Raw genomic sequence first — 25,727 nt, 5'->3', positions numbered from 1 at the left:
TTTGTCAGATCAGAAGTACCTGTTTTGGTACATCCGAAGTTCTGGGAACCAGTTCTTTCTTATATGCAATGTAAGGTATGTTGATTTTTTCAGTACAGGACACCAGAAGGTGTTGCTTTGACATGCAATGATTGTCACTTTGTTTGAACTTAAGATAAAAGAGCTGTGACCACTCGAAATTGAGGAATTTAACATAGAAAGCAATGGGGCCATTAATTAGTGGTGTACTTCCTAAAGTCAAGAAAACTATACGCATGCGCATAATTTCCAAATCAAACCGTGTGGCAAGATATATTCCAAATGCTTATTAAACGACTTAGATGGTTCTCAATTTCTTTATGAAAGTACAATCTCAAATATCAGTTTCATAACGGTAACATATAAGAAAAACTCCACTTCAGTTCTTATATGACAGAAATAGATTTATCGGTATTCAGAGAACTCTCGCATTTTATCAAAACTGGGAATTCCCTCTGACGTGTTTCTAAATTTATAACTACACTAAATATAAATACTGCTCAATTCTGATTTTCCGTGTTGTTAAAAACACACATCGAAGTCAAGGGAATTATCAAACATGAAGATTATGAAAAGAACATTATAGGAAAGTTGATTAAGTTCAATCCCTTTGTTTGTTTTTACCTTTTAAAGCAAGACAGTCACAAGAATCTGAGATGTTCCTTAATGTTTAGAATAAAACGGTTGACGTGAGGGAAATTGCTCTGAGCCACCGGTATAAGTCTACAGATTGCTTGAAAGCAATCGTATCCCAAAAACTATCTTTCCATGATAAGTATGAGTCAACTTGTATTAAAGTGTTGAAAAAATATTTCCTCAATTAAATAAATATAATACAATAAAAAATGTTTCACTTTAATGTCAAAATCCAACATTGACAATCAGAGCTACACATATAAAACTTTTCTTCCTGTTTTTATAGATAAACAAATTTTTCTTCCTGTTCTCACAAACTTTTAATTTATTATTTTCTACAAACCTTCCTTAACTTTTCAACAAAAGGTTTCTGGTGTAACTGCTCTATCTGAAGTAGATCTTTCTCTATCTTGTTGGTAGAACATCTCATTTCAACAGCTGAGCTAAAAAATGAATCAGTTTACTCTAAGATAAAATACAAACATCTTTATTGTTATTTTACAACAAAGAAATATAATGATGTGATGCATTGATAAAAATAATAACTACATATAAAAGTCTGAATTTTTTTATGAATAAACTTTTATATCAAATAAAACAACAAAGTTGCAATGTTGCACATGTTTTATCATCCAAGGTGTACAGGCAATAATTAAACAAGAGTGCACACGCTGAAATGTCTCGCCTCTATACTAATCATTGATATTATGTTGATAGTCCTAAGTATAAAGCTAAGCTTTATTACAACTGTCACATAAACTTAACATTAACCAAGATAACTAAACAAAGACCAATGAACCTTGAAAATGAGGTCAAGGTCAGATGAATCATGCCAGACAGACATGTACAGCTAACAATGCTTCTATACAACATATATAGTTGACCAATTACTTATAGTTTAAGAAAAATAGACCAAAACACAAAAACTTAACACTGTGCAATGAACCGTGAAAATGAGGTCCCGGTCAAATAAAACCTGTGCGACTGACATAAGGATCATAAAATATTTCCATACACCAAATATAGTTGACCTATGGCATATAGTATTAGATAAAAAGACCAAAACTCAAAAACTTAACTTTGACCACTGAACCATGAAAATGAGGTCAAAGTCACATGGCATCTGCCCGCTAGACATGCACACCTTACAATCATTCCATACAACAAATATAGTAGACCTATTGCATAAAGTATGAGAAAAACAGACCAAAACACAAAAATTTAACTATAACCACTGAACCATGAAAATGAGGTCAAGGTCAGATGACACCTGCCAGTTGGACATGTACACCTTACAGTCCTTCCATACAACGAATATACTAGACCTATTGCTTATAGTATCTGAGATATGGACTTGACCACCAAAACTTAACCTTGTTCACTGATCCATGAAATGAGGTCGAGGTCAAGTGAAAACTGTCTGACAGACATGAGGACCTTGCAAGGTACGCACATATCAAATATAGTTATCCTATTACTTATAATAAGAGAGAAATCAACATTACAAAAAATTTGAACTTTTTTTTCAAGTGGTCACTGAACCATGAAAATGAGGTCAAGGACATTGGACCTGTGACTGACGGAAACTTCGTAACATGAAGCATCTATATACAAAATATGAAGCATCCAGGTCTTCCACCTTCTAAAATATAAAGCTTTTAAGAAGTGAGCTAACACCGCCGCCGCCGGATCACTATCCCTATGTCGAGCTTTCTGCAACAAAAGTTGCAGGCTCGACAAAAATCACTTTATTTTGTTCATAAAACTTTTTATTAATATTTTAGACAAATGAAGGTTTCAGAGCAAATGCAATGTGTTTTCCATTATAGTTAATACTTCCAAGGGGCATAACTTGTTTAAACTATTTGATTAGCATTTTTTTTTAAAAGTGACAAAGACATTGCTAATTTAAGTTTAGATATAAGTTTCACAAAATTCTGGCAACATTGTACACATGAGACACTGACAATGCAATTTTCCATTTATCAATATTTCCAAAGGGCATAACTCTTTTACAGATAATTGATCTGCACTGATTTTTGAATTAGTTAAAGACATTTGTGATATAAACTTATGATATAAATTTTATAAAAATCTGTACGCTCTAAGGCAATTTTCCATACAAATAATATTTCCAAGGGGCATAACTCTGTTAGAAATTATTGATGGTCACTGATTTTAGAACTAGTCAAAGACATTGCTAATATAAACCAATGATTTAAGTTTCATTAAAATTCTGGCATGAATTGTACACATGAGAGTGTATAAAATATTGACTTGGGTCCTTTTGAAATATTCGGCTTCTGTTTTCAAAATAAGCAATTTTTCTTATGATATCTTGGCAAGGTAAAGTACTTACTGGTACCATTCATTGAATTTATCAAACTGTCGCTCAGCATTTTTATGACATTTCTCTATAATAGATTGGGTTGTCACACATATCTCTTGGAGATTATTCCTGTAACATAAATATATGTCATTTAAAATGTATTTTTTGTAAACTATTATATTATTCAAGCCTTGGAACCTAAATAAAAATTAATTTTAATACATTAATTTGTAATAAATAAACAACTAAAATTTTTTTATTATCTAAAGGAGGCAAATACTCCACCATTCTCATCCTGATCAACATCAAATAACCTAAACAAAAATCAATTAAATTAGGGATCAACATGTAAGGGCCTTTTAAACATGAACCAAGTTTCTATTGCATCAATGTTGTTTATCACTCATCCTACTAATAATCAGTGATTTTGCTAGCGCTCATCACTTTTATAATTTATGAAACGGTTTTTGCATTAAAAAAGTATTTCAAATCAATTTTGTCACTTAAATTTTGAAAGTGTAAAAATGTTTTCACATTAAAATACTATAAATTTACCTGTCTTTAAGATTATTGACAAGTTAATGACCCCAGGTAATTAACATTTGCAACAGTTGTTACAAGTTGTGATTACAACTAATCTGCTTACTGCCATCCGATGGGTCACTACTCCGTTAATTATTTATAAACCTCATAATTGACCATTATAATTGTTTTCCCCAGGAAAATCAGTCGGTCTGCATTTCAACATGACTCATGATTGTAAAGTTTCGTCACTTGATCAAATTTTTTTCCCCCTGGACAGTTCGCATTTGTATTTCAATATTTCTCAAACTATCACAATTTTTTGTCATAGATTCGTCATTTGAACGCAATTTCGTTATATTTGATATAAATTTTCATCAAAAAGTTTCGATAATTTCCATTTAAAATATAGAACTTTATTCAAAACATTCAGAAATATTTTCACTAGTCAAACAGGTGCTTTCCGTACTGTGTGCTACACATGTGTGAAAGTATTCCTATGACCACTAAAAACGTAAAATATGAAATCATTTAGTATCAATTAAACGAGAGAAACAAATATATATCTCTTACTAAAGGAATTTAAATCAAATTTTTTTTATTTCCTGATGAATCTGGACTTGTTTTGAATTTATTAACCACTTCCTGTTTTCATTTCATTTTAAAACCGAAAGTAGAAAACACTATCCATTTACTACTCTCGATTTGTTTACAACCTCCTTACAGTCTTTATAATCGTTCCAAAAAGGATTGTATACAGTTCCAACTTAATAGAAATCATATCCAAATACAAATTTAGACGTTTTATAAGGATTATGATTATGCAGTTAAATTCTGCTGTGATTCCTTGTCTAAAAAAATGGAATCCAACTTTTGTTGATCAGGAATGTCTCCTGGAACAAACTGAAGAGAAATTGTGAACTAAATTTCCAGATCCCCTGTCAGAATTTTTCATAATAAGAGCCAATATAATCAATTCATACAATAACTGCCAATCATGCCCAAGTCCTTTAAAATCTGAAACTAGCAATATACATCCTTGGTCCCTTGCTGTTACACAAAAACAGGTTGAAATTATTAGCGCAAAAGTGACTAAAGCCCTCAAAATCCCAGCTTAAAGCCTGCTAATAATCATACATTATAGAAATTATACCTGCCTCGTAGATAGTTCCTTAGATTCATTTAAGAATAATAATCATTTAATAAAAGTGTTATGAACTTGTTGTTGCTTTATTGGCCCTGTTATGGAGTCTTGATCAGATGTATCTGACATTGACTTAAGTAGTTTCACAGCCAATATACCTAACAGTGAATCTATACCAGGGTCAATACAGAATAGGAACAGCCAGTTAAAGATACTAATATATAATTTGAGTTGTTATTCATTACAATTAAAAAAATCATGGAAGCCTATTGAATTATTGCCCCATGATTAAATTGCATTCCCATTAATCTGTTGTTAAAAAAATAATATATTTTGAAGTGATTTTTCTTTTTTTGAATATTGTTCTGTTATGTTTTTTGTTTTGTTTTGTGAATTTACTTTTAAAAGAAGAAAATTGTGCTTTAAAACATCATGCTTTTTTAAAGAAGTAAGTCTGTTCAGATACATTATAATCTATCATCAGTGTTTTTTTATAGTTTAATCTCCTTGTTATAACATATTTCTGGTAGAAACAAAGAGTGAACAAGTTTTACAATCATGATAATAATTTGCAGACTAATAAGGAGGTTGAATTATCTCCCTTTCAATACTTTTAAAAATTATGAGAATTTGAATTTGTTTGAATACCATAAACAGCAAATGAGTGTATTCCTTCTTTTTTTTTTTTATATATATAAAACATGTTGAATAATGGTATTTTGTTTTTTATAGTGACTTTGTCACTAGGAATGTTAAGTGTGCCTGCTTCACCAGCTGTTATAATTTGAGCTGATTAAGTATTAAAAAAATAAAATGTCATTATCTTATTTATTAGCAATATGTCTCAACAATAGGTTTTTTTGAAGTTTAAAATATGATATAAGAAGAAGAAACACTTAAAAAAAATGGCTTTGATGGACTGGGCCAGAGAAATTTTCCTTAAAAAACAGGCCACATTAGGTTTAGTTAATTTTATTTCTCATATCAATGAAGATTTCACAAGAAATGGTCCTATTAGCATTTCTGCACCTACCGGTACCTGATTTTTAAAATAGGTTTAACTGGAACTAAAAAATCTCATTGAGAAAAATCTAAATAAGTTCCTACAGAGTGTGAACATTTGTATGAAATTGACAAGAATTATATTAAATTGTTTCTTTTTCAACATAACAACCATTAATAAAAGCCCTATTATGAGTTTTATGGCAATGATGATCTTAACCAAATAACTCTTGTACAATCACCCTAAGGAATGTTTTTGGTAAGTTTTGTTTTATCGCTTTTACAGATTAGAAAAGGCTGATAGGAGGGATGGACACACAGACAGGAAACATAATTTTATGTGTGCTACACAAAAATCTGTCAATTATATTGTACTCTTACTTTCTGAACATATGAAGTTGTTCTGTAATGTGGTCCAATGAACGATTCTGTCGATTTTCTTTAAAGTTATGAACAATCTTTTTCAGTGTATCAATCATCATCTCAACTTTCTGTGCACTATAAAAATGCAAAATATAAAAGATCAATTTAAATTACAAAGAAGTGTGGTGAAAAAGCGATTTTTATAAATTTTCTGATGAGAGCTGAACACAAATATTATGCATTCCTTTAAAGACACTCACAAGTTTACACAAGAGTGCACACCCTGAAATGTCTCGCCTTCTTTATTAATCATTGATATTATGTTGATAGTCCTAAATATGAAGCTTTTTTACAACTGTTACATAAACTTAACATTGACCAAGAAACTAAACATTGACCAATGAACCACGAAAATGAGGTCAAGGTCAGATGAACCATGCCAGACTGGCATGTACAGCTAACAATTCTTCTATACAACAATTATAGTTGACCTATTCCTTATAGTTTAAAAAACCAGACCAAAACACAAAAACTTAACACTGAGCAATGAACCGTGAAAATGAGGTCAAGGTCAAATAAAACCTGTGAAACTGACATATAGATCATAAAATATTTCCATATACCAAAAATAATTGACCTATTGCATATAGTATTAGAAAAAAAACAAAAAAACTCAAAAACTTAACTTTGACCACTGAACCATGAAAATGGGGTTAAGGTCAGATGATACCTGCCAGCTAGACATTTACACCTTACAATCATTCCATACACCAAATATAGTAGACCTATTGCATACAGTATAAGAAAAGGAGACCAAAACACAAAAACTTAACTATAACCACTGAACCATGAAGGTCAAATGACACCTGCCAGTTGGACAAATACACCTTACAGTCCTTCCATACACTGAATATACTAGACCTATTACATGTACTTATAGTATCTGAGATATGGACTTGACCACCAAAACTTAACCTTGTTCAATGATCAATGAAATGAGTTCGAGGTCAAGTGAAAACTGTCCGACGGGCATGAGGACCTTGCAAGGTACGCACATACCAAATTTAGTTATCCTATTACTTATAATAAGAGAGAATTTAACATTACAAAAAATCTTAGATTTTTTTCAAGTAGTCACTGAACCATGAAATGTGGTCAAGGACATTTGACATGTGACTGACGGAAACTTCGTAACATGAGGCATCCATATACAAAGTATGAAGCATCCAGGTCTACCACTTTCTAAAATATAAAGCTTTTAAGAAGTTAGCAGCCGCCGCTGGATCACTATCCCTATGTCGAGCTTTCTGCAACAAAAGTCGAAGGATTGACAATAAAAATGATAAAAACATTTATGACTATGCAATATGTATGACAAATACTTGTAAAACAAAGGTTAAATCTGAATGCTACTTTATATAACTTGTTGTTCACAAACTGTCAAGTTGATAGAGGTATTTAAGTAGGGTTTCAAAAAGGATTGATTTTTTTTTATATAAATCAGACTGTTAGATTTCTTGTAAGAATTGCTTTCCATTTGACATTTTGCGGGTCTTTTATACGTTGCTATGCAGTAAAGGTTTTGTTCATTGTTGAAGTCCATACAGTGAGTAACATATAGTTGCTTTTAACATCTGAGTCATTTGGTCTTTGGTGGAGAATTGTCTCATTGGCAATCATACCAGGTCTTCTTATGTTTTATATTATAAATTTGCCCCTACCATCTATCTTTATCATCAAAGCAGCCAAACCTATCCTCCCATACATTCTCCAACATCCTGTTCTGTAACTCTTTCTTTTCTATATTACACAAATTTAGTACTGTTTTATCCAGATAATTCTTCAACTGTTGGACAGAAAACCAGTGCATAAAACAATACATGAATGATATATATAGGTTTACAATAAATAATACAGCAGCTAAAGGGAAATGTTGAGCAATATTTTCATACAAAATTGGCTGTAGAAGTAGCCTAGTTATACATCAATGTTTATGACAAATACATAAAGTTTAACAGTGTTCACAATCTCCATATTCAAATGACATTAATGACTTGGTCAGTACAAATCTATGAATTTCAGAGTACCTAAGCAGGTCATAACAACAAACTAATTGCCATTGAAGTCTAGATACCTTGTAATACTTCCATTGAATTTGCTTTCCTCTATCAACTGTTGATACAAATCAATGAACTCAATTCACTGATACAGAATATAATGTATAATATAACCTGTACATAAACCTACACTTTGCCAAGAGGTCTCCAGGTCACCATGCTGACTACCATAGATGACTTTAGATTTATTATCTATCCCATACATAGCACTAAGTGTTCTCACTTGCTCTAATTGTCCCTTTATTTGTCTATACCATAGCTCTGAGGTCTGATAATGTTGTGTCTGATGTTTATTATAATCCAACAAATGTGTGCACTCATGGTGAAGTTCATGTCTAAAATACAGAGAAAAAAACATTTAGATTGCTTGATTTCACCCCATCAGCACATAAGGTTATATCATGACTTGAAATAGAAAGAAAGCTGTAGTTAGCCTGTGAAAGTTTTGTAAAGAATCTATAAATTGAGATGTTGGCTATAAACTATTAATGAGCTAGTAAATCAAGGACAACAAAAGACCAAGTCTAAAGAAAAACACATATATAATACAACTTATTTTATGATACAGTAAGAGTTGAACTGCAAATGATCTTGCTTTTTATGTGACCAATTAAAAAGGGTAGTGATGTCAAGATTTGAGTTCAAATGGTTAAGAATATCTAACAAGAGTTTAGTTAATTTGCTATCAATAAAAAACAATAACAATGTGTACTGTATAGCCCGACAGTATATATAACAAAATAATAGTAATATAAACAGTTATCTGAATAACACAGATTACAAAACATTGATATTCTAGTTATAGAAGACATTTCACACTTATGTAATTTGCTTATTTTGATCTAATAAACAGAAACTTATATAAATGATTGTGTAGGAGAGTGATTTAAGTGCAAAATTATACCAATTTATTATGTCAACACAACAATAAACAAGAATATGTCCATAGTACACGGATGCCCCACTCGCACTATCCTTTTCCATGTTCCATGGACCGTGAAATTGGGTAATAATCTAATTTGGCATTAAAATTAGAAAGATTATACTAAAGAGAACATATGTACTAAGTTTCAAGTTGATTGGATTTCAATTTCATCAAAAACTACCTTGACCAAAAACTTTAACTGAAACTCCCACTTTCATTTTCTATGTTTAGAGGACCGTGAAATTGGGGTTAAAAGTCTAATTTGGCTTTAAAATTAGAAATATCATATCATAAGCAACAAGTGTACTAAGTTTCAAGTTGATTGGACTTCAGCTTCTTCAAAAACTACCTTGACCAAAAACTTTAACCTGAATGGACGCACAGAGGAACGGACGGACGAATGTACGAACGGACGAACAAACAAACAAACGATCGAACGCACGAACAGAGCCACAGACCAGAAAACATAAGGCCCCTCTACTATCGTAGGTGGGGCATAAAAATGTGTGCCATGAGAACATGAAGTATTCTTACATAACTAAATTGTGTAATTAATCAATATTTGGATTGTCTGAATAGTCCAAATCTATTTGTGATTTAGTAGAGGGCCATTGAAAGTGTTACATTTCTAGCAAAGAAATTTGAGGGTCTTTTTTCCCAATATTGTGATGCTCAAATGGAAATTTTCTTGATAAAGGGACAATCCCCCTTAGGTGATCAGATGTGTACTATTCTATAAAGATTTTAATAGTTCTCTGTTTTAAAATGAAATAACTATTAAGAGTTATCCAAATACATAAACTGTTGAGTATTCCTTATATTATATAGCTGGGATAAATTGTTTTGGTTTATAAGCTGTCTTTTAACGTTTTAATTTCTTTCCAAAACTTTTTAATGTACTGCAGATTCATTTATTTTGGTGGGTATAAATTTCCTGCATTGAGGAAAGTTGCACTTTCCTGGATTTTTGATTTCATGCTTTTTGCCAATCTTTCCATTCAAAGCCTGTAGAAAATTTGTAATTCATTGGACATGTTAATTCATGATTCATCAGTACCCACTGAACCCACAATAATTGGTATCCAACGAATAATAATGAATTCACAGTACATAAAACTTACATGTAACTGAGAACACAGTGCCTGAGAAGCTTCTCTTTTAAATGAAATCGTTTGACACACCAATAAATGTAGTGGACAACAGCGTTACACACTTTGGACAGCTGGTAGTCATTAGCAACATGAACTGTATTACCAAATCTTGGAAACTCAGCTGTAACAGATAAAAAGATGTAAGGTACACATTCCAACAAGAGTTGAAAACTCAGCAGTAACCATATATTCAGATGTAAGGTACCATATTACAATCCTGGAAATCTCAGCTGTAAACCAATAATTAAATGTAAAATGCAATTGTTACAGACCTGGGAAGCTCAGTTATAAACAATTATCAGATGTAGCTCACTAATACATCAGGAGTGGAGTTTTATAGTTCTACAAAGTATTGTAAGGTCCCTTTACATAGGACGGTTATAATTAAGATTGTGCTGTTGTAATGGGTCAGGTTTTTTTTTTTGTATGTCAAATTTGATCATTGGTAATTTCACAGCATTCTAATGATTGTTATGTCAATGGGTCATAATATTTTTCTTCCAATATGAAGTGTGGAAAAACTGTCTGTGTACCACTCTGTGTATCTCATTAATAGGATTGATCCCATGTTGTTATCAATTTTAAACTCTAAATCATTTTTGCCATCAGTTAAAAAGATGACCAAGATTGTTTGTAAGACAGATGAAAAAAATATATATGAATAGTTGATAGTTTTTCTGTGAAAGATACGTATGGGCCATTATTTGTGAAAGATATGTATGGGCTATTTTTTTTGCAATTCATAATATGAATAGGGCATTTTTTTTTATTCACAGGCATTTGTCAGTACATTTTGTACCAATATTTCAATACTGAGGTCCTGCTGTGAGTAATAACGATTTTTCTTTTTTTTTTTAAATACTCTATCCACTATCAAACTTTCTGCTGTTATGTAAGACATGTAGAATATACCAGCTGACATAAAATATTTTTGATTATACATGTACAACCATTATTCATCAAAATTTTCAACTTCCTGAAAAGTGCATGAAAAGAACTGAAAGATATATATTTAAACTAAAATGTGAAATAAACAAAATTCATTAAAAATATATGTAAGTTTGAATGAAAACCAAACAAATACAGAGATGACATTTAGAAACTGTGAAATAAACAAAGCTATCATCAAAAGCTTCCTTAAAAATTCATAAAATGTCACAACGATATTAAAAAAGTAAAACTGTGAAATAAACATTTAGAAACTTTGAAACAAACAAAATAAATGAAAGATTTGTGCCCTTTCAAAAAGATATTTAAAAGTTTGAACGAAAATCTAACATATATAGACGTCATTTAAAAATTGAAAAAACAAATATAGACGTCATTTAAAAATTGAAAAAACAAATATAGACGTCATTTAAAAATTGAAAAAACAAATATAGACGTCATTTGGAAATTGAAATTTGAAAGTTATTGTCAAAAGCTTACTTAAAAGTTCCTGAAATGTCTAAAAATCATTAAAAGTGAAATAAACAATTGAAAAACTGTAAGAAACAAAATGTAATAATAACTTCATGTAAATGTCCAACAGATGTTAAAAACATCATTTAGACACTGTAAATTATATAAAGTTATAGTCAAAACAATACATACGATAGATAGCAACTTGAAACTGTCTTGGTTCCATTACAATCTTAGAAAAAACATAGACAGGAGTCTCCTCACTAATAGTTTTAGGATAATGCCTGACTGGTGATATTTCACTTTCAATCAATGTTAATAAGACCTCTCCTTCGAAGATTAATATCTGGTTCTCTGCAGATATCTCACTCTGTTCGGCTATTAGTTCTTGAAATCCACTATACCTGAAGTCAGAAACAATTCAAATGTGTTTGCTTCTATCAATGTTGTTTATATTTTTCAAATTTCTAACTCGATCATAATTTCTTCGACTGGTTGATTATTTTTCATTGATGTGTGGTTATTGTGATCTCAGTTCTTTTTGTCAAAAGTCAATTAAGACATTAAATTTCCTTGATTTCATGAGAATTTGCTATTGTCACGTCATTAAAAAGGGAAAAAATGCTAGATGACAAATAGAAATAACATCTTTTTGCAGATCATTGAAAAAGAAAAATATTCCCATGCAATACAGTATTTATCTGCTCTTCACATGAAATTCAAGGACTAACACTCATCATTAATTGGTCCTAGCTTGATATTTTGTTTAATGTCTTGAACCCCTTTGTGACAAGCCCTATACACACCACTTATTAAAAGTAATAACTTTGTATGATGATTTAGGTTTATTCCTCAAAAACGACCGCTAAGTTAAACGAAATACTTGCCTTACACAAGTTTGGTACTTACGATGCTTCAGGTTTTATATAAATCCTCAAAAGTGACCATTTGTGAGGACAAAATACATGAATAATAATTTTCTCATCTATTTTCTCCACTTCGTTAAACAATGTATTAAAATTCCACTTTTTCTTTTCATTACTCTCTAATAGTCCAGCTAATATTGGTGTTAGATGCTGCTTTAAACCACTGAAATAAATTAAACAAATATACACGCATACAACTTCTACATGGTACTTCAGAATGTATATTTTATAGCTTAAGACTAATCTGTTAATAAATTCTAAATGTTGTGAGAACACATTAAACTTCTTATCTACTAGCATTAAAATGTAATAATATTTAACCACAATCATCATGCGGTCTCCCCTCAGATACAGTAGCCAATATGTTTAGTGTAAAAAAGTTTTTCTAGTAAAGTCTTCTCACATTGTTCTCTTTGACACGTTCCCCATTTCCATTCTCAATTTTATTCTTGACATAATCTAAATTGTCCATCCACTTTTTTAAAATACAACTGTAAAAGTTGAAGAGGTTACTAAACAGACAACACTAAGCCCCAACACTCGACTACTCCAATTAAATAAACCTACAATGTAAACTAAAAACACATGGTGCAGTTTGATCATTTATTTAATGTTTGTTGATTTTCTTATTTATTTCAAGAGCTAAAACAAAACTGCTGAAGTACTTAAAAATTGTCTATTTTGAAATGTAATTTGCCCATTTCCTTGCTTTTTCTATCAATCATATTAATATTATTAATTGTTTTAATCCAGCATCTATACTGAAATAGAAAGTGCATATTTGGGTTTATGTATATTACAAGGACCTAATTAATAATTGTATGCCTATATATATAGGAGGTTGGGTTTGATTAATCTATCTTTTGAAAGAATGATTTTTCTTTCTCTGTTCATTTCAAGGTTATCATAAACATTGATAGCTTCTCTATGATCATCATCTTTCAATTGTAATGAAATGGTTTAAAAAAAAAATCAATATTCTGGTACAAGAATAGTATAATAACAGTGAAAGATTATTTTAAAATATGATAATTACAGCGAAAGACGACATGTGGCTGGTAGTTCTTTACTCCATTCAATTGGACCATTCTCAGTTTTCTGTACTCCAGATATAACTCCACCTTCTTTGTTTCTTGTTATTTCATACCTATTAAACAAAATAACGTCTTTAACAGAGTCATATTTACTTTTAATCTCTGTCAATCTTATATGTTTAGTTCCATGACTGACCAAGCATCTCTGTTTGAAAATCAAATTATTATAACTTTGGCAGGAAAACATTCAAAATCAAAAGTAAGACTCATAAAAGCAAATGAGTGATTAAAAGAATTTTTTTTTTCAACCTATGAAGCTGGGTGATTAAAACATTTAATTCAACAAACAATCTAAAATATCAAACAGGAGATTCATATCATGAAATACAACAGCTTGTACAAAAGTTTTGACAATCCCAATTAATAAATAATTTGACTTATTGGCCAGAATAGAAATATAAGCAGACTTTCTGACAATTCAAGAACAAGAACTCTGAAACAAACCAAAAAATATCCAAAAATATTTTTAAAATATTTTAAAATTGAAGGTAATTTCTTCAGTAACTTCAAACAACTAACTCAGGTGATATACACAGTTGGATAACTCAATAATATCTTACAACAAATGTCAAACTTGCTTCTAATGAAAATTAATTAGTTACATTTAAACGACAATTTTAATATAAGGTCTTCCTTCGAAGAACAAAAGTTCAAATTTTTCCAATAAGAATTGAAATAATTCTATTATGCCATGCTCAATGCTGATTTTAACATGGGTAGGCATATCTATATTTGTCAAAATTTTACACCAAACTAACACTTGGTATAAAGATACATTGTATTGACAAATATAATGCCTACCCCTGTTAAAACGAGCATAGAGCATGACATGAAAGAATTATTTCTTGATTAGACATTTTGCTCTATGAAGATAAAATGTTTACATCACCAAAAAGAAATGTATTACAGTCATCTGCAAAATATCAAATATATTTACCTTGTCAAAAAATTAGGTATTTCTATTATTATAAGTACAAAAGAACCCTATATTACTCATGAACCATATTTAAACTTGAAAAAAAAAATTGTTCGTGCAGGAGGAGTAAAAATAAGGCAGTGGCTATTTTTCCAGCTCCGCCAAAATCGCCTCTTAGGTGCTATTTTACCAGCTCCTACAAAATAGCCTCCTTGGTGCTTATGAAAATTAAACGACCAAAGCAACCAATGACCACCATATAAGGTGTTTTTTATGTTATAAATCTCACATCTGACGCCTGTTTTTCCTACCACCATGAGGTCTGAATGGTAATTGGCCAGTAGCAGCATGATAAAATGTAACCCCAAGACTCCAGAGGTCCACACTTGAGTCAAATCCTTCATTTTCTGGGTTCCTGATTCTCATTACAGCTCTACCATACATATCTGGGTGCTGAAAACAAACTAATAATCAATAATAGACTTCAATTTCAATTTCAATTTAAAAAAAAAATAATAAGATAAGATTAACATTCTATAATCTGTCTGGTTTTTCATTTCAAACCCTCAATATGTGTTAAAGCCTATGGGCATCTACCCCCATCTTGAATTGTAATAAAAAACAGATACACAATAGGTGTTATTTCAATTAAGGGGAGATGACTCTGAAAAAGATTATTTTTTAAAAAATTCTTCAGGAAAGGAAATTTTCCTTTTTCATGTTATGCATTCTATCTTAAAGCAAGAAAAAGTGAAAATTCTGAAGATTTTTTAATAACTCAATTTTTCAGAGTTAACTTCCCTTAATACACAATGATTAAAATTAAATTTAATTCAGTTAAAAATATGAGTAATTACAACTTGATATCAGATTAATTTGTTCATCAGGAAAAATGTATATTGACTACATTTTTTCTTTTCGGACATTTTTTCTTTTTGGACATTTTTCTTTTTGGACATTCTGATACATTGTATCATTTTGTAAGAGCTCTCATAATTATTTTTCAAAATTTGATCAATTAGATTTCCTTCTATACACATTATGATGCTTTATGTATGTATAAACAGTACAAAATGTGTTATTTATTCACAATTTGTAGTAAGAAACAATCTCAATGCACAATATATACTACATTTTGGCAAAGTATGATTTTTTAATAATTGTAGTCTATTCTCCAATACCACAGTAAGGTCAAAATGTAGCAGGCATACAAATTTATTATATTCAGTGATTTTACCAGGTATTCTTCTGTTCCATACAATGACATAAATTGTTCTTCCTCATTTTCTAATTGTTTAGCAGCACCAAAGTCAGTCAATTTATAAACTGATCTGAACAAAAAAGGAAAAAAAAATAATTATGTTTGTGATTCTCTAGATCTGTACAGCTAAAACAATATGGAAAAACAAGTTAACTATTTGTCTGATGGCAGCTATGTGTATGTTTCTATATGTAATGGGGTGTTTATGTCAATTTATTTCTATTATTACAGTTTACCAGAATTAATATATTAAATTAAACTGTTTACCAGAATGTTTTCTTGTAAATTTATAATTAGTGGTGTCCTTGAAAAAAACTTCCAAACATTGAAGAGATCTAGTTTTCAGTGTTTGCAAGGAAGGTTATTTCTTGTCACTTGATTACCCACTGCAAACTTGGTTTAAACCATCATTTGTCTGTAGGAGTGCCTGTTTCAAATCAGGTTGACAATTCATGTACTATATTATATTTATTTCCTAATCATTGCCATTGAATTTGAACCATGGCTATTCAAACTATCTTTAGTTAGTATATTTGGTATTTCATCAGTAACAAATATTAATTTTAAATATCAAAAGAGGCTATTTACTTTCCATCTTCTTTTTTGTACAGTAAAATATTCCCTGGTTTAATGTCTCTATGAACAATACCATTCTCACGTAAATGTTTCATCCCTGCAGCTGTCAAAAATAAATATCAAACTGTAAATAATCAAAAGTAGATGTACAAGACATTTTGACATAATTTCTGGATCAAACATATGAAAGCATTAGACAAGACAATTGCCATTGGAGATTTGATTAAATTTTAGGTGCTAACCTTTTCCATTTATCTGAGTTATTTTGTCTTTATACATTTATTATTGACATTTTGTTCATTTTTCAATCTTTTATACTAATGAAATCAACAGCGAAATATTCTTGACGCCAACTTGTGGACATTTATTCTTAATACATTAATTAAGTTCATTCAACAAATTGAAAATGATATTATCAAACTGAAGTGCTAACAATTTATCACTGTCAAGATGACAAACATGAAGTAAATCCGCTTAGTAGATTCTGAGAAAAATGTGACGAAAATATTGTTGGACAAACAGACAGATGGACAGACTAACAGAGAAGATGTTTGCCATATTAGGGGAATAATAATAAAAAAAAAAGAGGTATGAGTAAATTTTGAATGGAAGAGAAATCTAACTCCACTATCTGACATTAGAAAATGAAAAACTTAAAATTTCACTCTTGGCATTAAACAATGATAGAATCCTTCACAATAAACTCTAAATGTCCCTGTTAAATATTTCAACAGAGATTACAAAATATCTATATACAGAAGTGGTACAGCATATATATCTTCATATCTGATATGATACTACATATATCTAAGGTTCATATTAAAACACCAGATACTTACTGACATGTGAAAGTACGAGTAGAAACTCATCTTCATCTAAACCAAATGCATTAGAGCTGTCGTCTAGTAATGTGTACAAACTTCCACAGTTAGATAGCTCCATTACAATAGCTCTATCATGAGTGCTTTGCTTGAAACATAAACAGGAGAAGTGATATTTTCTTTGATATAGAAAAATGCAAATAAAAATTCAATGATATAACTCATGAACACAAGAACAAACATAAAAGATATCTTGAGAACAACAGTCAACTTAGTCTAAATTGCAATGTTTAGTTGCAACTTTGTCTCAATTGTCTTGAGACACCTGTAGTTCAGTTTTTGTATTTGGTAATTCATGTATGTCATATTTGTTTTTTCGTTATAAATTAGGCTTTTAATTTTTGCTATTGAATTGTTACATATTTTTCAATTTTATAGCCAATTAAACAGTATGGGTTTTGTTCATTGTTGAAGGCCATACTGTTGCCTATAACTGCTTACATCCAGTTTCATTTGATTATTAGTGGATAGTTGTCTCATTGGAAGTCAAACCATATCTCTATATTATAATAATGAGTCTTGACACTCCCATTATATAAATAAAGATAAAAATCCTATTATAGTGTATCCCTAGCAAAAAATACCAGATGCTGCATACATGATAATGTTAATACCTCTTCTTCAATAGCTAAAAGTTTGACAATATTTTCATGATTTAACATGTCCATCACTTTGTATTCTCTAATTTGAACATCAAATGGCCTCATCTGTCCTGCATGAGTGAACACTTTTACAGCTACATCTTCACCATTCATCTAAAAATAGAAACCCATTTTCTTATCTTACTACAGTTAATGTAATATAAATGGAAATGCATATTTTAAATACATAATGATTATAAAAAAAAGAGAGGCAAAGTTAAAACATCAATGACTCTCAGACTGATTATATTTATGGAGAATGTTTTCACCAAGTTCTTGGGCCTACAAAGTATTGAAACATACACAGATATACCGATAAAAAAAGGACAGATGGACAAATGTCATTTCAGTTGTAAAGGGGAACCAGGTGCTCCGCAGGGCGCAGCTTTATACGACCGCAGAGGTCGAACCCTGAACAGTTGGGGCAAGTATGGACAAAACATTCAAGCGTGATACAGCTCTGAATTTGGATTGTGATCAAATTTTTGACATTACATGGTTTTTTTTTACACAAAACAAATGTCAAGATTTTACAAATCAATTAAAGATTTCTTCTTCAAACTTTTTAAATCTAAAATTAAATAGTTGACACAGCATAGGTTTCTGACACAGAATGAATGTGGTCTAATGAACTTAAAAGTTTTTTTTTGCCTTTGAGCAATTCACTATGCTGTTGAATATTAATCCTCTCAAAAAAAAATGTTTGAAGAAATTTTCTTTTTATTTATGAAATCTGAAATGAGAAAAATTTAACCCCCCCCTTTTTTTTCACATCCCCGTTTCCCTTTCTCCAAAACTGATATCAATTCAAATTTCTAATGGAGTTTGCAACAATAACTACTCTTTTAAATACATCATAAAATATTAAAATGTAAAATAAAGTGCTTGTTATCACTGAATGGTAAAGATTGGTTGGTAGTAAAAGTGAATATACATTGTTTATTGTATAAAACAATAAAAAAAACTTCATCAGCAACATTTTATTGTATCAACAATAAAAAAAAACTTCATCAGCAACATTTTATATTGGCAAATTTCCAATGAAGTTATTTACATAAAGTTATTGGCAAATAAAAATAGAAAATGACATCATAGTCATGTCTGGCAAATGTCCAACATACATTATCTAAAAACATTTTAGATAAGATAAGGAAAAAAAGCTTCATCAGCAACATTTTATATTGGCAAATTTCCAATGAAGTTATTGACATAAAGTTATTGGCAAATAAAAATAGAAAATGACATCATAGTCATGTCTGGCAAATTTCCAACATATATTATCAACTACTATTCTATACAAAGAAAGATAACTCCAATTGAAAATTAATTGCTATTGCACAATATTGTGCAATTAGATATTTCTTGCTATTGTGCAATACTGTGCAATTGAAAATTTCTTGCTATTGCACAATACTTGATATGGAATCCTGATTTGGACCAACTTGAAAACTGGGCCCATAATCAAAAATCAAAGTACATATTTAGATAAAGCATATCAAATAAGCCCAAGAATTTAATTTTTGTTAAAATCAAACTTAGTTTAATTTTGGACCCTTTGGACCTTAATGTAGACCAATTTGAAAACTGGACCAAAAATTAAGAATCTGCATACACAGTTAGATTTGGCATATCAAAGAACCCATTTATTCAATTTTTGATGAAATCAAACAAAGTTTAATTTTGGACCCCCATTTGGACCAACTTGAAAACTAGGCCAATAATTAAAAATCTAAGTACATTTTTAAATTCAGCATATCAAAGAACCCCAAGGATTCAATTTTTGTTAAAATCAAACTAAGTTTAATTTTGGACCCTTTGGACCTTAATGTAGACCAATTTGAAAACGGGACCAAAAATTAAGAATCTACATACATAGTTAGATTCGGCATATCAAAGAACCCCAATTATTCAATTTTTGATGAAATCACACAAAGTTCAATTTTGGACCCTTTGGGCCCCTTATTCCTAAACTGTTAGGACCAAAACTCCCAAAATCAAACCCAACCTTCCTTTTATGGTCATAAACCTTGTATTTAAATTTCATAGATTTCTATTTACTTATACTAAAGTTATGGTGCAAAAACCAAAAATAATGCTTATTTGGGCCCCTTTTTGGCCCTTAATTCCTAAACTGTTGGAACCAAAACTCCCAAAATCAATCCCAACCTTCCTTTTGTGGTCATAAACCTTGTGTCAAAATTTCATAGATTTCTATTCACTTAAACTAAAGTTATAGTGCGAAAACCAAGAAAATGCATATTAGGGCCCTTTTTGGCCCCTAATTCCTAAAATGTTGGGACCAAAACTCCCAAAATCAATCCCAACCTTCCTTTTGTGGTCATAAACCTTGTGTTAAAATTTCATTGATTTCTATTCACTTTTACTAAAGTTAGAGTGCGAAAACTAAAAGTATTCGGACGACGACGACGACGACGACGACGACGCCGCCGCCGACGACAACGACGACGCCAACGTGATAGCAATATACGACGAAAATTTTTTCAAATTTTGCGGTCATATAAAAAACTATGTCTGTCTGCTTGACTATCAACAAAAACAAATAAAATTGCACATTTTTTTCCAGGAACGTTGCTTCATTTATTTTCATGGCTACAAATTTTCACAGCTTATAGATGTACCTGTATTTCATTTAACATTTAACTTCGTGGTTCACCTGTATCAACAAAATTAACTAAAATTTATATACCATGATCAATAATGAATAAAATATGGAACAAGCTGCCATCATGATGATTCTTTGTTGTTTAAGATCATAAGTTGACAGACTTTATTTGTTTTTGGTTCATTTTTTTGTACATTATTAAGGCTGTTAGTTTTACATTTATCATGGCCTTTTATAACCGATTCAGAGGTATGGGCTTTGCTCATTTTTGAAGGATGTATGGCAATCTTTAGTAATTAATTTCTGGATCATTTGGGGTCTTGTGAATAGTTGTCTCATTGGCAATCATACCATATCTTCTTGTTTATATATCTTGTTTAAATTGCCTTCCATGTTGTTTAAAAACTGCATTCCCTCTTCAAAAATAATACATTGTAACAAATAGAATCTGCATTAGTAGCAGAGAAAACAACTGTGATGTTTCTGTCTAGCTACATCTACAAAAACAAGAAAAAACCCATATTCTATTTATATCACATTTAGAATTATCACCAAGAATTCACATGTTGTCATGTATGCTATGCATACTTCCACTGAAAACAAGAAGTAAGTGTCTGACACATCTGAAAAGTGCTATCACTTTACAACTCATCACTGACTAACTGCTGAGTATAAATTTGCAGCCATCTGGTCAGAAGGGGTTAAAATACACAATATAAAATAAAATAGACAAAAATAAACTATTTTCTGTAAAATCATGTGATGAGAAAAATATCTACAATAATTACAAAAATAAAACATTTTTTTTTAAAGTGGTGATCACTTAAACAGTAATTGTTAACTCGAAAGTAAATCCTACCCTGCTGAATCCTTTAAATACTTTACTGGTAGCCCCTTGGCCCAGAGGAAGTGTTGTGTCCCAGGCATAGTTCTGTGACAGGCGATAGCTCATAATATTACATCAAAGTCCACTATCGGTATACATGTTGATCCTACAATTATTCAAAAACAATGTTGATAATCAACTCAACATGTCTGATAGATTCAAAACGTGTTCTAATAATAATATTTGTTCAGGTATAGGGAATATATATACAATGCAAATTAAATTTGGAAACATAGGTTCATTGAGAAATTTTCATTCAACTTGGAAAATGCTTTATGTTCAAGATTTTTTGACAATTCTGCAGACCTTGCTAATTGAGTTTGTTTACTTCTTTTTATTCAAGATTTTTTGACAGTTTTGCAGACATTGCTATTTGCATTTGTTTATTATTTTTTATTTAAGATTTTGTGACACTTGACATAACTTAAACAACAATCACTTTTGTTCTGAGGTGTCAGACATTTTCTCTGTTAAACGTCTGGTGACATTTATATTTTACAGAACATCTGTGATATCCAGTAGTGGTGGACAAGTGTATATGTAAATTGGTCTTGTATATCTTTTTGGGGCCTTGGTGGCAGAGTGGTCTAAGTAGTTCCTCTTATGTGCCACTATCATGTCAACACTGATGTTGTGAGTCTTCACCCCACAAATGACAGGTGCGTTTCACTCTTAACTGACTAGGATTATTAATTCTCCTGCCTAAGGTTGGTGGTTTGTTCTAGGCACCCTGGCTTCCTCCACCAATAAAAAAGGACCACTATGATATCTAGCCTATAGTGCTCAAAGTGGCATTAATCCCCAATAATCAATCAATCAATTAATCTACTATATAACTTGATTCTTGGTATACCCCTGTTATATATATGTTCCGGACCATATGAGTATTTGGACCATACATTTATGGTCATGACCATATGGGTATACTCATATGGTCCGACCGTACGTGTATGGTCGAACCATATGAGTATAAAACTTGTTTGGTTATTAACGGGCTGGACCATACGAGTATTTGAACCATATAGGTGTTTTTTTTAAATTACATTATACATGTTATAAAAGTTTCAATAATACAAAAGCTTTATCTTAAAAAAATGATGGTTTCATGACAATGCATTATTTTTATAATTCAAATACTACGTAAAAATTAAATATTGATGCCATAGTTAGTTTTCATCACTAACTTCATTCTTGCAAGTAGGCTTGGGGTGGCATTTACTTCCACATGGTATCATAGTTTTTTTGCATTTACAAGTCTTGGTTGTGAACGACACTTTTCATTTACACCTTTTGTTTGCGTTTGAAAAGCTAGCCTTTTTGTAGCTGCGTACAGTGATACAGAGGTCTTGGGCCATTCCAATATGTCTACGGTGTTTTTAAGAAGCTCTAGATCTCAGATATCATAACATGATTGCAATACACCATATTCACAAGAAAACTTAAATAAACTATGTTACTTTCCAGTGACTTCTTGTGTAACAGTTCATTAAGAAATTTTTGGAATTTATTATTTTAAGTTGACATATTGCCATCACTCGTAATAACAAATCGGTAATGACCGTCGGTAATGACCATCAGTATAAAATGTGTTTATTATAGTTTTGACAAGTAAGCAAAATTAACTATGTGAAACTTCTAATTTTTATCTAGCTAATCTTTTTTATGATAATATAATAATAAAATTACCTATATGATAGCGTCTTTTTAATGAACGGTTATACCATATGAAGAGTTTAGAAATATTAAAAGTAAACTGTAACAGAGTGTTAATTACCCCGACCATGGGAGCACTGCGTTTGCGCGCATTTGGGGATTAAAATGTTTTAAATTTGCACGCAGCTTTTGATTACATTTGCGCACATTCATTTTACACAAATGTTTTACAGGTAATCTCAGGTAAAAATATAAACAAAAATTAAATTAAATTATAAACGACTATATTTTTCTTGTATTTTCATAATGGATATGACTATTAATTATTAATTTTAGAAATAATTTGTCATTCAAATTATATATTAGATATAGGAACATGTGGTGTGAATGCCAATGAGACAACTCTCCATCCAAATAACAATTTATAATAATAAACCATTATAGGTTAATGTACGGCCTTCAACACAGAGCCTCGCGGCTCACACCGAACATCAAGCTATAAAGGGCCCCAAAATTACTGGTGTAAAACCAATCAAACGGGAAACCCAATGGTCTAATATTGTTCATATTGAATTCTAAAACAAGTATAAACTCCGTTTAAGCTAAAGGTCAAGTTACAATAAATGGGCTATGTCACAGATTTTCTTAAAATTTTGCAAACACCTTTGCCTGTTGAATTGTATCTGAAAATCAAAAAAAAATATGCCGCTTTATCTCTTTTTTCCCTAATAAATAAGTATTATTTCCTGTATTTTACCTGAGTTTACCTGTAAAAAAAAATGCGTGCAAATGTAATCAAAAGCTGAGCGCAAACGTAAATTAATGATTTTTGCGCGCAAATGTAATGGTTATGCTCGCAAATGTAATGCACCGCCGACCATATGCGTACGGTCGGACCATATGAGTATATACCCATATGGCCATGTTCATATGCGTATGGTCCAAATACTCATATGGTCCGGAACATATATATGCATATATTGTACCTGTCAAACTTTTTAAAAATCTCTTCTTTTTCTATTATGGTGTACTGGTTACAAGATAATTAACTTTTTTTCTTCTTTATAGTTTGCATGATTCTGAATATTGTACTTACCTGTATTTATTGGGTAAAAAAAAAAATAGAAGCTAGCATTAATTTCTTTTTTGAAAGAATAACTGACCTGTTGAGCTTTTCCATATGATACAAACATTGACACACTGTTAGAACATTTATCTTCTGTTTATACCTGTGACAAATTAAATACACAAATTTTTAATAGTTTGCTAATTTCATGAATTTAATTACAAAAAAGGCAAATATATATATAAAATAATGTATAAGCATCAGTCTCAATATAAATTGTAATGTTCTGATAAGCTTCTTTTTAATATATCTATGGTAGAACAATGCAGCTCAAATTGTATCAAAATAAGGACAACTTTTTGACTTACAAGTCTTCAAATTTTTATTTATAGTGATCTGATAAACATACATTGTATCCACTTTTGTGACAACAAGAGCAAACCTTAATGCAACCCCTACTATGGTAGAAGCATAAAAAGTTAGGCAGGTAAAAATACACAAATAGAGAAATTCAAATGTTGTTTGATTAGCAGAAAACCTTATCTAAAAGATTACTTAAAATGTATACCTGTTGTCCTTGATCATCAATTATTTTTTCCAACTTTATTATGTACATGTACCTCTGATCATAAGTGAAATTTTCACAACTTTTTCATGTGCAAATTTCCCCCACTTTTTAGATGTGAGAATTTTCTCAATTTTACAAGTGCAAATTTTCACATCTTTTTCAAAGATTTGTCTAGTTGTCACTTCACAAATCCTTGAATTTTTAATGTGCAAATTTGAACAACTTTTTCATGTACAAATTTTCACAATTTTACACGAGTGCAAATTTGAACAACTTTTTCATGTACAAATTTTCACAATTTTACACGAGTGCAAATTTGAACAACTTTTTCAAGGATTTGCATAGTTCTTAACAAATCTTTTTCCAGCTTTTTCCTGTACAAATTTTTAATTTCCATGAGGCATGAATCAAATACATCCCAAAATTTCTGACTTTATCATATGGCAATTTTTCATAATTCTATTGTGGTCCATATTTTATATTATGGAAAATATTATAATGTCATATCTACAGTTATTTCTTTTGCTGGTCACAGATTACAACACCCTAGGTAAAAACATCCATGTCCTTTATTTTTAAAGGTAAATTCAGATGTTGTGTAAAATTAAAATCTTAAGTAAGATTTTCTTTTTTCTAAATAGTTTTTATAATATTATAATATTATAATACATGTAATACAAATAACATGTAATATAACAAAAATTACTAGAATAAAAAGTCCAAGTACAATTTTTCCTAGGATAATAAGTGCTAGACATATTTTACTTCACTGTAGCCACCGTGTATCATCGTACAGCGGATATAAGTACTAACCAAGCGGGCGTGAGCGATTTTGATCTTACACAGTAACAAAAAATCTTTGTTTTGTTCACATAATACCAATGTGTACTTCAACCTAAACATAATTGCTGTTTTAAGAAATGATTTGGTCGTAGGTTGATGATTAGAGATGTCTCATTATTTTCACAAAACAAGAGAGATTACTAGAAGCATGTGCAAATACTTGTGCAAATACCTGTAAAAGAAGT

General features: G+C 30.6%; 1 protein-coding gene across 6 annotated transcripts in view; it reads right to left on the bottom strand.

Annotated features, from left to right (window-relative positions):
- Nucleotides 1–25,727, bottom strand: part of LOC139491211 (serine/threonine-protein kinase TBK1-like) — a 44,965-nt gene that overhangs the window by 12,963 nt on the left and 6,275 nt on the right. For 5 of the 6 annotated variants that reach the window (XM_071278701.1, XM_071278693.1, XM_071278727.1 and 2 more), the window contains exons 2-17: nucleotides 24,229–24,294; nucleotides 21,386–21,518; nucleotides 17,877–18,017; nucleotides 17,221–17,350; nucleotides 16,394–16,484; nucleotides 15,782–15,875; nucleotides 14,834–14,997; nucleotides 13,571–13,681; nucleotides 12,518–12,697; nucleotides 11,801–12,012; nucleotides 10,178–10,328; nucleotides 8,262–8,466; nucleotides 7,736–7,860; nucleotides 6,033–6,149; nucleotides 3,014–3,112; nucleotides 998–1,097 (exon numbers count right to left, since the gene is read on the bottom strand). In XM_071278701.1, the coding sequence (XP_071134802.1) occupies nucleotides 998–1,097; nucleotides 3,014–3,112; nucleotides 6,033–6,149; nucleotides 7,736–7,860; nucleotides 8,262–8,466; nucleotides 10,178–10,328; nucleotides 11,801–12,012; nucleotides 12,518–12,697; nucleotides 13,571–13,681; nucleotides 14,834–14,997; nucleotides 15,782–15,875; nucleotides 16,394–16,484; nucleotides 17,221–17,350; nucleotides 17,877–18,017; nucleotides 21,386–21,478 (2,013 nt within the window). In that variant the 5' untranslated portion in view covers nucleotides 21,479–21,518; nucleotides 24,229–24,294. Of the gene's footprint in view, nucleotides 1–997; nucleotides 1,098–3,013; nucleotides 3,113–6,032; nucleotides 6,150–7,735; nucleotides 7,861–8,261; nucleotides 8,467–10,177; nucleotides 10,329–11,800; nucleotides 12,013–12,517; nucleotides 12,698–13,570; nucleotides 13,682–14,833; nucleotides 14,998–15,781; nucleotides 15,876–16,393; nucleotides 16,485–17,220; nucleotides 17,351–17,876; nucleotides 18,018–21,385; nucleotides 21,519–24,228; nucleotides 24,429–25,727 lie in introns of all 6 variants that reach the window. The other variant, XM_071278711.1, reaches the window with a different exon arrangement.

The sequence above is a fragment of the Mytilus edulis genome, chromosome 1 (assembly GCF_963676685.1).
Source record: "Mytilus edulis chromosome 1, xbMytEdul2.2, whole genome shotgun sequence".
Taxonomy (NCBI): domain Eukaryota; kingdom Metazoa; phylum Mollusca; class Bivalvia; order Mytilida; family Mytilidae; genus Mytilus; species Mytilus edulis.
Note: the sequence above shows the minus strand (reverse complement) of the source record. Positions and strands in the feature narration are given on the sequence as shown.